This window comes from Phyllopteryx taeniolatus, chromosome 1 (genome assembly GCF_024500385.1).
Source record: "Phyllopteryx taeniolatus isolate TA_2022b chromosome 1, UOR_Ptae_1.2, whole genome shotgun sequence".
NCBI classification, from domain to species: Eukaryota; Metazoa; Chordata; class Actinopteri; order Syngnathiformes; family Syngnathidae; genus Phyllopteryx; species Phyllopteryx taeniolatus.
In genome coordinates this window covers 3536394-3551153 of record NC_084502.1, presented here as the reverse complement: position 1 = coordinate 3551153, position 14760 = coordinate 3536394, and the positions used below count along the sequence as shown (strand labels likewise).

General features: G+C 40.2%; 1 protein-coding gene across 2 annotated transcripts in view; it reads left to right on the top strand.

The window, feature by feature from the left end:
* opn7b (opsin 7, group member b) overlaps nt 1–14760 on the top strand; it is a 55335-nt gene that overhangs the window by 15873 nt on the left and 24702 nt on the right. For both annotated transcript variants that reach the window (XM_061753769.1, XM_061753683.1), the window contains 3 exons: nt 9935–10022; nt 10409–10571; nt 11012–11139. In XM_061753769.1, the coding sequence (XP_061609753.1) occupies nt 9935–10022; nt 10409–10571; nt 11012–11139 (379 nt within the window). The remainder of the gene's footprint in view (nt 1–9934; nt 10023–10408; nt 10572–11011; nt 11140–14760) is intronic.

The window sequence follows — 14760 nt, the reverse complement described above, 5'->3', positions numbered from 1 at the left end:
ATAATAAGTAGAGAGCACTGACATACAGTACGTAAGTGATGACTTTCGTAATAGATAGTGGAGGAAGAACGCTGACTGTCCAGTCTTCCAAATGCTCCAAACATAGAGTGAAATAAATGAATGTTGATTATGTTGCCCTAAAAGCTTTTCAAAGCAAACCGTAATAGACGTTGCTTATTTATTCAGATAAGATTTCCAGACCCAGCCTGCTTGGTGTTACATCAGTCACAGAGAAACATCTTTCTGTCTGAACATGTCTCAAGTCTGTGTTTGAAACGGGCAGTAGGCTGACAGGAAGTAAGGCAGATGGAGGCTTGGAATGAAGCATAATTGCTTGAGATATTAATGGAAAGCACACCCAAAAAAAAAAAAAAAAAACTCCAGAGAATCGAATTTTCTTTAGCAATGTGCCGTTTGAAGTGCGTCCGTCAGAGGCAAGCAGAGAGGTGAGCAGATGGATGTATAAATGATTTGGTGGGGCCTCACTCAGAAGTCAAACACAATCTGTTGTTCGACCATGGATTCGCTCAGAAATTGCTTTAATTTTGCCCATAACAAATATCCATCCATCCATTTTCTGTAACACTTGTCCTCGGTAGAGCGGGCAGCTGACTTTAGGTGAGAGGCCCGTACACACCGGACTGGTCATCAGCCAATTGCAAAACCCATAAGGACAAAAAGAAAACCTATACACTCAGTTTAGAGTCTTCGATCAACTTAGAAACCGTATTTTCGAAAGATCCAGTAGACCGCAATAAAGCCAGAAGAAAAAGGTTTTGCTGCAAGATGCACTTCAGACATCTAAGTAAACTCTGGATCAGTCTGTTTCTGACTGAAAACAGGATGTAAACCTGTCAGTGCAAATACTGACTGCACCCAGACACCCGTGCAGTTTTTCATCACTGATCCATTTCCTTACCCGGAGTGAGCGTGAAAGAGTTTTCTGACTGGGAGTGCATGTGCAAGTGTTGTAGTGATACAGCTGTTGTAGTGATACAACCTAAATATTTGTACTCATTTTTATGTGTTGAAAAAACTGGCCTCATACAGGAAAGCAGGTTCATGTTTTTTTTTTTATGTCATGAATCAAGATTGCAGATGTTATATCTGGAATTTATAAAGAGAGCTGTTCTGTATAACGCAATTACAATAATGATAATCCGATATTACAAACGTCTTGCTGTGAAGTGCAGGTTGGGTCTGACAACTGATAGTGTAGTGGTACACACAGCTGACTTCCGTGACTTCTCATTCAGCATTTGACCGCGTGATTGTGAGTATGAATGGTTATCTGTCTGTTATACAGTGGCTACAACAAGTAAATCCCAAAAAGTCAGGAAAAGCCTACTAGAACATCTGGAATTCATTTAGGGTTAGAGGCACTTAAATGGTGGCAGGTGTGTTCTGAATCCCAATTAATGAGTTTAATTGATATTGCTTAATTCCGAACACACCCACATGCCAGTTATAAAAGGCTGTACATGCTTGACATTATCTGAGGTGTTTAATTTTACTTCCCCCTCTTGGCAAGAATCCATGATGCAGTATGCCTTTTTCCCAGAGTTATCTAGGATAGGCTTTAGTTTCCCCGTAACTATGAACAGGTATAAAATGGAGGGATGGTGGAATTTCGATGCAGAAAATAGGTTGACTTGTGTATGGAAGCCCAGTAGAGCAAGACCCAGTAATAACGTAGAGTAAAGGCCTCTTTATACTCTTGCGGTCGCGCAGCCGACAACGGCCGAAGTGCATCACGTGACCGATGAATTGGCCCGCGCAGGCCCCTGTGCGTAGCTTGACGCGTACACGGCAAAAACTGCTGCTTGCGCGTACAATGCCGCGTAGATCATCTCTCGTGATTGGTTGGTTTTAGTCACATGCTGTGATGATGTAATCAGCGTTCCTCCCGGTTCCACATAGCAGCTACGCCGCCGCCTTCTCGATCGATTTTGCAGCATAATTAAACGTATCATCATCATCGTGTCATCTCGGTCCATTTGTTCTAGCAGATTCTGTTCCACGGTCACCATTGTTGTTGCTTTGTTCCTTGTTACGGAAAGGAAAGCAAAAACGGCTACCAGAAATGGCCACAAAATGCAGAGGAAACTCCACCCTGTGGCGTCCTAGCCAATACCAGCCGTAGCGACACCCCCGACTTGGAGGAGAACTTTCAAAACAGCGCGCGTGGGTTGCGTTCAAGTATAAAGACAAACTACGCGCGGGATAGCCGCAGTGACGTCAGCGCGGTTCTCCGCCCGCGCGAGTATAAAGAAGCCTTAAGTGTACATGAGGTAAACATACTGTGTTTTCATTGCAGTATAGAATGAAGCCTAAAATGAAAACATTTATAATCAAACATTAGAAAAGCCATACACAGATATACCGGTGTTTTATGGGAATGTTCTGCTTTCTTGTCGACCGGCAGAACTCATCTAACACCATGGTCGCATTTTCATATCTTCAGTAATATAAGGCTTTCTGTCATTTTGTACCTTTTCTGCCCATTGACCATTTGAGACGAGACTTGCTGTTTTAGTATTCAGTACATTGACAGGAAGAGTAATGTCCCTTCTTGGCTTCAGTTGTATTACAAAAGGTCTGTCAATCAAAATCAGAAAAGAGAAAGAAAGAAGAACATCTTTCGTTAACTCTGAAGCAATGCCATGGAAACTACGGTTTTGCTACTGACATGTTAATGCAAAGGATGTATCCTGTGCTTCTGCTTCCTTAAGGTGTAAGCAAATAAATCCCTTTTCGATGAAGCACTTATTCAGTTTCATTAAAAAGTCAGAAATGCTGATTAACAACCACATTCTGTATTATAGAAAATATGGAATATATGGAATGATTGTACAGTGGCCAAAAGTTTTTTTTCTCATACACGATGTAAAATTGTTACATAAATGAATAGTCCATGATATAAAAAAATATCTAAATGGTTGTATCTGGCAGTGAAGCTGAATAAGTCTTTTGCAGAAAGAGCTCCCCTACTCATCAAAAAATTGACATGTGAACTGTCAGATTTGATTCACACCAAGCTTGACATTTGTCACACAAGAAACACATTTTCTGGAGTGAAAATGAGTATAAGACTCACAATGGCTATATTATAACAACTCCCCTCACCTGAGTCATTCACATCGTGACAGGTTTTTGGTGGCATCGGAGGGGATTACCCTTCAAATCGGAACGTTTGCTCCATCTTCTACTTACCGTGCAAATCTGAACATGTTTACTGCATCAACTGCAAAGAAATCATCAGAATGGGCCGCTGGTGTTTGTAAAACTGTGACGGTGTGGGAACATGCAATTATTGATGGGTCACAGAGTAAAGAATCAGTGGATTTGTCAGGCTAAGTGAACGTTCTTGAAAAATGGAAAATGGCGAGCAGGGGACGGTTTGTGTTGGGTAAAAGGCTGAAGGCTATATCTTATAATAAAATAATCAGTCACGTCCTATTTACATAATCTTACTGTTGTAAACAGCTCCAAGTGTATCTTTCTCCTCTCTTGGAGATACAGCTTTTGCCAATTACTTTTGTTCTTGCATTTTGCTCGCTTGTATTTCTAGCTCTGAGAATAACACAACCCCATTTCTGCTCTTTTATCTTTCGCATCAGGCCTGTGAAACTGAGAGGAAATGTGAAACAACAGCACTTTTAAAACAACTTTGCGCTGACTGATTGGGAGAATAATGCTTGATCATGCTCACAGAGGGATGGACCTTGTTTCGTGTTCATTCTAGGACAAATTGTTGATGAGTCTAACAAGACAATATAGGAAGCCCACAAATTACATAACTGTAAAAACACAAGTGTATTGCGGTGTGTGTGTGCGTGTGTTTCGTGTCTGTGGTGCACACTTCTTATGCAATCATCTTACAGTATATTGCACACAGACAGGGAAAATCTCTTCCATTATTTCTCATCCCTAGAAATGCATAAAATTCATTTCACATCTCTAGCTACAACTAAATGCAGATGCTTTGTGCAAACAAAATTTTACAGTCGTGACAATATCGCCCAAGGCCAATTGGAGCTTAGAACTAATGCCATGCCATGTCATCATAATTTTAATGAGCTGTAGTTTAGGGCTTTTAATGTTTTTCTATTGTTGTAAAAAAATAAAAAAAAATAAAAAAACACACAATATTGATGTTACAAGTCCACATACTCCCGATAAATGACGGTTGTTGTTTTCATATATTTTCCTTCATTTGGAAGGGTTTAACCAAACTGTGTGAAGATTGTGTGAGGATTTTCTTTTTTTTTTTGTAATCCCCCTCAGTTTGTTTAAACATTTGAATGAATGAAATATGAATGATAATGAAAACAGTCACAGTTATAATAGGAGCAAGGACAGTCAGTATTTTAATATATTTTTCTGACTTCATGATTTGTGCAGTAAAAGGTTTGCTACATAGATCTATCTCGCAAAAAGCCCCCCCCCCACTGTCCAGTAAACCATCTACTGTAACACTGTTATTAGCTGCACTGTGTATCTTGTGCAGGTTGTACGACATTGGAGTCTATCACAACTGCCTTTTATGGCCAGAGACATACTACACCTTGGTTACCAGTCAATCACAGGGTGTCAGTGCTGGCGAAAGTACCGAAACATGGACCCCAAAGCAGATGTAGTCTGGGGTCCATGTTTCTGTAGAAAGGTAGTGCAAATAAACAGGATTTATTGAACCAACGGTGCACATAAATATAAGAAACAAACAAATACTAAATACAAAATGAAAAACAATGATGACAAAATGGCAGAAATAAATAACACAGGAAGTACTAAATAACTATAAAAAAGGAGTAAAAGCAGAAGGAATGCACAAAACAGAAACCACACTCAGAATATAACCTACAAAAGGAAAGATCAAGAGAAGTTCTTTATGAAAACGGTCGGGATAAAAAACAAAAACGGAATATGCTCGAGAACCTTAGATGAGGATCAAATGTGTCAACGTCTTAGAGCATATAGTGGAAGGAAATCCAATAATCCGTCATTCTGCTTCACAAGGAGAGAAGGAGAGAAACACGAACATAGCATAGGGCATTTGTGAATGGGATAATGATCAGAGGCCTCATTTATCAAAGAGAGTGAAGAAAAGGTTTTAAAATAGTTCGTAGGACTGAAATTTAGAATGTGTGTACAAAAAAAAAAAAAAAGAAATCTGTATTTATCAAATAGGGACACATCTTACGCACACCGGTAAGTAATGTGTATTGATAAATCCCACCTATTCAAAACTGTCAAGCCCGCACACGTTTAGCCTCATTTTCATTTTCCAATTGTCCATAAGTAGCAGCAATCCCTTTAAAAATGCATAGATGTACTTCTCCCTCTACGAAATCATGGCAAAGAGGGCGGAGAAAAGGAATATCTCCGAGACTGACATTGATATATACTTGTCTGAGAAATGGAAACAAAATAAGAAATACCGTTTGGAACAATCAATGCATGTGTTGCCAACAAAAGTAAAAAAATCACATGGGCGAATGTAACCGCGCTGCTGTTAATTCTGTTGGATCGGAGAAAAGAGCAGTCTTGGCAATAAAAAAGAAACAGTTTGACATCAAACTAACTGCCAAAAAACATGTACCGGGCCAAAGATAAGAATTTTCTTTAATTAACTGGAGGAGGACAAGCAAATGTTTTGAATACCCATATTTCAAGCATTATTGGGGACACGTCACTACATCGTCAACATGCAGGAGGCGCACTCCCACAGAGCTATTCTGAAGAATGAATGTATCGTGCGTTCCTCCAGGCAATGTAGATCGCAGATTTTTTTTGTGCACTGATTTAATGAAATCTTCTCCTTTCCATGTAGCTGAATTTATTACGTGATGTTGCTTTAATTGAAATTTGGGTGCAATCTATAGCTCCGACTATATGTTGGCGAAACCCTTGTTTAATTTCGGCTCGTTGGTGATGTCTGTGTGGGAACTGGATGTAAATTGAGGCCAGGGAAATAACTGCATCCAAAACTGATGAAACATGATTCGTTGTAGTGTTGGTTGCAAAATGTTTCATATGTCTCCAGTCTCCAATCTCCTGTTGAAATGTCCCAGTGGCCCAAAAATTCCAGGGATGACAGGAGCTGAATGAGGCCTCAGATGGTTTTGGTGACCCTCTTAGTGTCTTCTATTTGTAGTTTGCAGGTTTTGTGTGTACACATGTTCCCGCACATTAGTCCAACATGATAACATGATTCCTCCTGGCTCAGTACTCAGCACCTTGTACTGAAGGCGGTTCATCGGAAGAAGAACAGTCATTTATGAATAGAGAATGTATGCAGTTTTTATCAGTTTTGTGTTTGGAGGAGAAATATGTGTTCCAACTGGGTGAGTTGTGGCATCGCACAATGAGGGTGGATTTAAGTAGCAATGTTTGAATTTCGTTGTGTCAGTAAATTAAAGTCTTGGATCAGTCACAAAAAAGCAGAAGGCGGAATATATTAGAGTCACTTTTCATCACTCCATCATCATAATTACCAGAAATGTTTTACTAAACCCACTGAAACTGTAAAACCCATGCAAATCTACCATCCGATTTTACAGTTATCACAACATTCAATTATTTATCTATGCGTCAAACCACCAAACCATTTTTAATTTTTTTTAATGCTTATCCTGGAGCTGAAGCCTATCCCAGCTGACTGGGACACTGATGAACTACCTGTACAGCCCGGACTGGACACAGGACGCAAAACGAGACAGGGACCCCCCCACCCCCCGCCGCTGGCATTCCCGGGCAGGATGAGCTACATAATCCTCCCATGCATACTGTGAACATGATGGATCAGTAATCTCGGCCATTCTCCTCTCAATCATGCACCGCTGACAGGTTCGGTTATAGGATATTGCTCATCCGTCATATGTCCTCCCACATTCGACCCAGCCTGCCATTCTTTTATAGTATTAGTCTCCATCCGCTCACTGGCCTTGCCAGTATTGCCCTCCCCTGCTGTGTTTATACTGTTGGTAATTTTGTGTCACAGTGATATGTATTTGTGTGTGTGTTTGTGGAGTTGTGCTTGGTTTACTATTGGCTACAGGGTAGAGAGAGGTGTGGGCAGGGCTCATGTGAGTACTGTGAGTTGGCTCTGACACGTTTGACTACTTTAGTTGATTGTTCTACGTTTTCACCGATGTAGTCGAGCGAGACAAAGAAAACGATTTCGGCCAGCAGTTTGTGTTAACTCACCAGAGACTGGAGAGCATGCGGTGCCGCCCACACCGTTTGTGGGAACTTTTTTTGTTATATTTATTGTGGACATTTTGCCTTTTTGGTGTCAAGAAGATATTTGAATACAAGGGCTGCCTGCTGAAAATCTCTGCCGTCTGTGTGTCTGCGCTGAGCAAACTCGCGGCGGTAGTGAGACGGCGACAGTTTGTATTGTCTTAGCCAATGTAATTGCTATAGAGAGCTACAAGCTTACGTTTGCTGGGCTAAAAGATTAAAAAAAACACAATTTTAACTTCGACTTCATCACACATCCTGCAATTTCATGAGCTGTATATTATTTCAAGTTCGCAGGTGTCGTAATAAAAGGTCTGTGACATTCTTCGGTCAAAATACACAATGGATAAACCAAATTACAGAACAATGAAATCCACTCGTTGTAATGACTCACGCCACCTCCCCTCCCCCCATGACGTGTGTGTAGGTTTCACTTACAAACACATTTTCGAAAATAGGCAGTCGACAAAAGATTTACTTGGTTGTGTAATTTCTGACTCAAAAGACTCAACTGACTATCTGTATGGGAAAAGCAATTCAAAAGTCTGTTTTCTATATTCATTAATTCACTCATCTCCCATTCCGCTTATCCAATGTCTCCATTAAATGTCAACCATTTCCACAGAAGCAAATAACATTTAGATGACACACTTCTGTTTTCATTCAAACTTATTTACAGTAAAGAGGCAGTCTCGTAAATGTTTGCGCCTTCCAATTATCGACAATTTCATCGCCGATGATGTCTTTTAACGAGCATATTCATAACCCATGTGTCTAACTTATCAGTTCACACATCTTCTGACGTGACTTCGATCTATCTTCTCAGGGTTTAATAAAGTAGCATCACATCCAATTCGTCCTCCCAGGAGCCCAACACACCACAAAGCTACAAGATCTGTGGGAAACTTTTGACAAAGAAAAGCTTTTGTTGCCTTACCATTTCCGTTTCGTATATACAGAGTGTGTTAATACAAGGCACGACTTGAATGTGTTCTAACCTGTTTTGGATTGTATCTACTTACAAGCCATTTTATGTACATGGATTGAATAATTCTCATAAAAAACATGGTTCTCTTTGAAGAGAACTGCCGAGTGTATGGTCATAGAAAAGCTGTCCAAAAGCAGCTTCACATCACACCCCCCGGTGATGCCACGGCTCTTGCCGGTGTTCGCTCCCTTTAAGTAGAAGTGAAGTCATGGAATAAATAAAAATAAATAAATAAATGCGATGAATACATTTTCGTGCCAACACCGGACATAAATACATCTAAAAGGATTGCCTCAGCAACTTGTCTGGGTCTCAAAGAACAATGATTTTTTCAGGTCATATTGTGTCTGCAAAGAACTCCTTGGTTTGTACGACAAAAATGATTTTTCGACGGGATTTAATTTGCACGACTAAACAACCTGGACTCATCGGATCGCTGTTGATGAGAATCTGCACGAGCCCCAGATTATGAAGGGATGCGGAGTCCTTCATGGGTGTCGTATAGTCTGTCATAGCCAGTTAGCCAGTCACAGTCAGTCATTCACGCACCCCAATTTAAGGCTCTACTGATGATTAAGTCATTGTGAGATTTTTTTTTTTTTCACAAATATATTCAAATCTCCCAACACTTCTCCGTGGATTGATCTTCTGTTGCCGACCCGGTCAGTCCCTGACCTTCCTGCCTCGTCGTTCTACCGGAAGTCCCCTTCTGCTTTCTGGCCCCATCCAAGAATTCTGCCATAGCACTTTGTTTTCCCATCTGTTTTTGGGATTTTGCTAAAATGACAACAAAGTGTGAGATTCCACGTCCCTTTACTTGTGAAATATGGATTAAAATGACAACCAAGCGTGGGTTTCCCTTTCCTGCTTTCTCTGGATTACGATTTTTTAGTAGTAGTATTTTGTCCCCAAAACCTTTTCCCAATTTACAAAGGCTTTTTTTTTTAAATCTGGTCTTCGAAGTGAACTGCTCTGGAAAATGGAAAAATGTTGCCAACAGAAGTGACGTCAGCCCCAAGTGTGCATGTTTTTAAGTCCAGGTTAAAAACTCTTCCTTTTTTCCCATGCTTTTTAGTGCATTTCCACTTTTAAATGCTATTTCTTGCACTGTATGCTGTTTTAATTGTATTTGTATTTTATTTATTTATTTTATTTTATTGTTTTTTTCCCCCCTTTGTTTTAAATGTTGATAAGATGTTTTTTTTCTCTGTTATATGCGCTATATAAATAAATTTACTTTGCTTTGCTCTGTACCTGGACTGTGACGCTATCTGCGTGGCTATTCATCGGTTTGTTACTGCACTGGTCACAGTTGATACTAAAATTCATTGTTCAACTATTCCAGTGCTTTGGTGTAATGTACTGTATTTGGCTTCTACACCACTCGTGCCTGTGACAATGGGTACCAGAGTGCTAATTAAGGTTTTTCCATATATAATTTAAAAAGTTATTGAAACTGAAACCATGCAGTCGTACACATGATAGTTTTTTAGTGTGCTTTCAGATACTATAAAAGGTATGTTGCTCATAGTTTCATAAGGAAAATTGGATCTGTCATAAGGGTTATATTTAGAGCTCTGAATGACTCAGGTGTCAGTGCGTAAAGTCCTAAAGGAAGTTGTTTGTTTTTATAAATTGCCAGGGGGGAAACTTAAAATTATTTCATCCATCTTTGTGTTTGTTCTCCCATTTGTCTTTCAGATGGGAAATGCCTCCGAAACGTATCTGTTTGTGTCCAGAATCTCAAAAGACAATGACTTCCTCATGGGGACGCTGTATACCATTTTTGGTGAGGGTTTAACTTTTTTTCTTTTTCCTTCATTGAATGCTCTGAAGTGAGTGTCAAGGCCACAATGGAAAACACAGGGTTCAAGGTAGGACCGCCAATGACAACATGGACTTCAACTAGCAACCAGAAGAGTGATATAATCTGATAGCTATATAGTATGGGCAGGTCTCAGACTGTTGTGTTTATGTTTCTGTGGGAATTTTCACATTCATTCATTTAAATGATGCCTTTTTCACTTACGAAATGATTTTTTTCATTTAAAAATAAAAAAATGCTTGCATTTGTCCACAAAATTGTAATTTGTTTTCACGGCGACTCTAATCATCCACAATAGAATACCGCAGCAGGAGAATTAAGATCAAATCGTGTGCAACTCTGCCTGGCAGGTGTGCTCTCTGTGCTGGGAAACGGGATCCTGCTGTTCGTGGCCTATCGAAAAAAGTCCTCCTTGAAGCCAGCAGAGTACTTTGTAGTCAACTTGGCCATCAGTGACCTGATGATGACCATCTCCCTCTTCCCTATTGCTGTGCCATCAGCCTACGCTCATAAGTAAGTCCCCTTTCATCTACTGTTTTTCATCATTAGGCTACAGTATCTTCATGTCAGGTCCGTACTTTGTGAACTTGAAGTTAACTGTATAGGAAAGATCACAATGGTTAGACATTGATGGATATTACACTCGCTAACGTGATGAAACTATTGGGAAAGCGATATGTCAATATGTCAATCACATCCAAACAATATTAACTAACATATGCAGGGCAACACGAGTGTGGCTAAAAACGTTTGAAGCAGGAGAACTCTCAATTAGGTTGCCGTGACCTTATTTCTGAAATCATGACTAGCGCTTCGTACATAGTAATACACCGTTACACATTAAATGATGACAAAAATACCTGTCCCAAAATATTCATTATGGAAATGTTGTAATGTTAATTTTTTTTGTTCCACTAACATTCCTTTTATCTTTTTTTCTTCTCCACATCCAGGTGGTTGTATAATAAGACCACCTGCACCGTTTACGCCTTCTGTGGCGTTTTGTTTGGCCTGTGCAGTCTGACTAACCTAACGGTGCTGTCCTCTGTCTGCTGGCTCAAGGTCTGCTACCCATACTACGGTAGGGTAACACTTTACACGCTTTTACTTTGAAACATCAGTCACTTTTATAAATTACGTCTTGTTCAGCTGGCACATTGGCAAGATATTGTGACGTCCAAACAGATCAATAGACATCAGCTATTCATTATACTGACAGAGCCATAAGGTATGTGTCGTATGTTCATCCCTCAGGTGGACTGTCAAGGTTCACATATCTTTACGGCATAGTGTGAAAGTTGACGAAAGTGTCTCTGGATTGGTAGAAAGAGGTGGTTCCTCCTTTTTTAAGAAGTGGGAACTGCATGAGTCCAACTACAGGAAAATTAGACTACTCAGCCTTCCTGACAAAATCTATTATAAAAGCACTGGAGAGCAGAGCACAGTCATTAGTCCAACCTTGAACTCAAGAGGAAAAATGTAGGTTTTGCCCTGGCTGTGGAACACTAGACCAGCTCTATAAACTCAGCTTTTTTGTTTTGGAAGGCGCGTGGGAGTTGGACCATGCGCCTTTTTGTCATGCCAGGGATGCTCCAGTAGTAAAATAAGTACTATGGGGTATTTTCTTCCTGCATAATCGGAGCAAGAGCATGGTTTTGCTATGCCCGCAACAAATTAAATGTGTCGACAGTGGGCCGATATCATGGTTTGGTTAATATTATGCAATTTTTATGCATTATGCATGCATTTTGTCATTACCTTTCCTATCAATTTACTGTCACCTAAAATTCCCCAAATAAGGAGGAGGAGGAAATGTAACTACATGTGGGTAACCAGCCATCTTTTGATCCTCACTGGGGTTGTAGTTATGCTGACACTGGGCGAGATGGTCAGATGGCTGACACTCTCGAATGGTTGGCAGCCAGTCACATGGCACATACAGTGGGTACGGAAAGTATTCAGACTCCCTTAAATTTGTCACTCTTTTTTATATTGCAACCATTTGCTAAAATCATTTAAGTTCATTTTTTCCCACATTAATGTACTCACAGCACTACACATTGACAGAAAAATAACGGATTGTTGACATTTTTGCAGATTTATTAAAAAAGAAAAACTGAACTATCACACAGCCATAAGTATTCAGACCCTTTGCTCAGTATTTAGTCGAAGCACCCTTATGAGCTAATACAGCCATGAGTCTTTTTGGGAATGATCCATGTGTGAAGTTTTTCACACATGGATTTGGGGATCGTCTACCATTCACCCTTGCAGATCCTCTCCAGTTCTGTCAGGTTGGATGGTGAATGTTGGTGGGCAGCCATTTTCAGGTCTTTCCAGAGATGCTCAATTTAGTTTAAGTCTGGCTGGGCCATTCAAGAAGAGTCACGGAGTTGTTCTGAAGCCACTCCTTCTGTATTTTATCTGTGTGCTTTGGGTCATTTTCTTGGTTGAAGGTGAACCTTTGGCCCAGAAGGTTTTCGTCCAGGATATCCCTGTACTTGGGCACATTCATCTTTCCTTCGATTGCAACAAGTCGTCCTGTCCCTGCAGCTGAAAAACACACCCTCAGCATGATGCTACCACGACCATGCTTCACTATTGGGACTGTATTGGACAGGTGATGAGCAGTGCCTGGTTTTCTCCACACAAGCCACTTAGAATTAAGGCCAACAATTTCTATCTTGGTCTCATCAGACCAGAGAATCTTATTTTTCACCCTCTTGAGGTGTTCAGGTGTTTTTTTTTTTTTTTTTTATATATATATAGCAAACTCCATGCGGGCTTTCATGTGTTTTGCACTGAGGAGAGGCTTCCGTCGGGCCACTCTGCCATAAACCCCCGACTGGTGGAGGGCTGCAGTGATGGTTGACTTTCTAGAACTTTTGCCCCTCTCCCGACTGCATCTCTGGAGCTCAGCCACAGTGGTCTTTGGGTTCTTCTTTACCTCTCTCAACAAAGCTCTTCTCCCCCAATTGCTCAGTTTGGCCGTACGGCCAGCTCTAGGAAGGGTTCGGATCGTCCCAAACGTCTTCCATTTCAGGATTATGGAGGCCACTGTGCTCTGAGGAAGCTTAAGTGCAGCGGAAATTTCTTTTGTAACCTTGGCCAGATCTGTGCCTTGGCACAATTCTGTCTCTGAGCTCTTCAGGCAGTTCCTTTGACCTCATGATTCTCATTTGCTCTGACATGCACTGTGAGCTGTAAGGTCTTATATAGACCGGGGTGTGGCTTTCCTAATCAAGTCCAACCAGTATAATCAAATACAGCTAGACTCCAATGAAGGTGTAGAACCATCTTAAGGATGATCAGAAGAAATGGACAGCATCCGAGTTAAATATATGTGTCCACAGCAAAGGGTCTGAATAATTATGGCTGTGTGATATTTCAGTTTTTCTTTTTTAATAAATGAGCAAAAATGTCAACAATTAAGGTTTTTTCTGTCAATATGGGATGATTTGTGTACATTAATGAGGGGGAAAAATAACTTTGATGATTTTAACAAATGGCTGCAATATGACAAAGAGTGAAAAATTTAAGGGGTCTGAAAACTTTCCGTACCCACTGTACATATAGAAGAAATAATTTACACCTAAGGAGTCTTCAGTGAACCTCCCATGCATATTTTTGATAAGGAAGGGCAGGAGGAAGCCAGAGTACAAAGAGAAAACCCACACAAGCTCAGGGGAAAAGCTAAAATCCACACATTAAGGCCACAGCCCGTATTCAAACCTTCAACCTCAGAACTGTGAGACAAATGTGCTGAACACTAGCACACCATGCTGCCCACTTGAGTAAACTTTACGAGATAATCCATCACTGCATTGTACAGTATGTTAGAAAATAATCAGGAAAGAGTACGAAGGTCTTCGTGATGTCAAGGTGAATGGTTTTCATTATAATCCTCTGAAGTTTACTGAGAACTTTTCTGAAGACAGACTCCCATGAAGACAGGGAGATGCAAGAAGGCAAGGAAAGCCAAGACAACACCGAAAATCTATCAATAATCAACGGTGGATGACTCCTCACAACTCCTTTGTCTGAGCATAGAAAAGAATTAGTACAAAGTCCCATGCATCTCAAAACAACTCCTGAATTGGAATGCTCTGCCAAATTTAAAACGACAAAGACAATTCGTTCCTGGCCTTAATTTGGATTAAAACAAACTAGTTCACACCTGGTGGTGGTGAGTCTGGGCCAATTTCTCCTGTTAACACTTTAGTGTTGTTGCATGTTTATAATAGTATTGAAGACTAAAAATTTTAACTTACCAAAATCTTAAGTGCGTTGTAGAACAGCCAATGATTGAATTAATGCCTACATGTAAATCTTTTAACTTGGTGTTATTCCCATTGAATTTTCTTCATGTACACAAACACGGTCCTCCTCCTGCACTCGCTTTTTTCTTTTCTTTTCTTAAATCTACTTTTCTGTTCAATTTATCTGATAATCTTACTTCCCTTTGCTCAATTTTCTCTTAATTTTCTTACTTTCACTTCAATTCTTTATTTTCCTGTTTTGTTTCATTCCTCTAATTTACACACTAGAGCTCTAAAAATAACACTTGCTCTCTCTCTACTTTTATATCATCAAGTCTCTATAGATACTTGACATGTATTACCGCCAGTTGATTTGTTGTTATTGTTTCTATTTGTAGCCTGATTCACTAATTCTCTGACGATGGCCTATGGCCCAGGTTGCT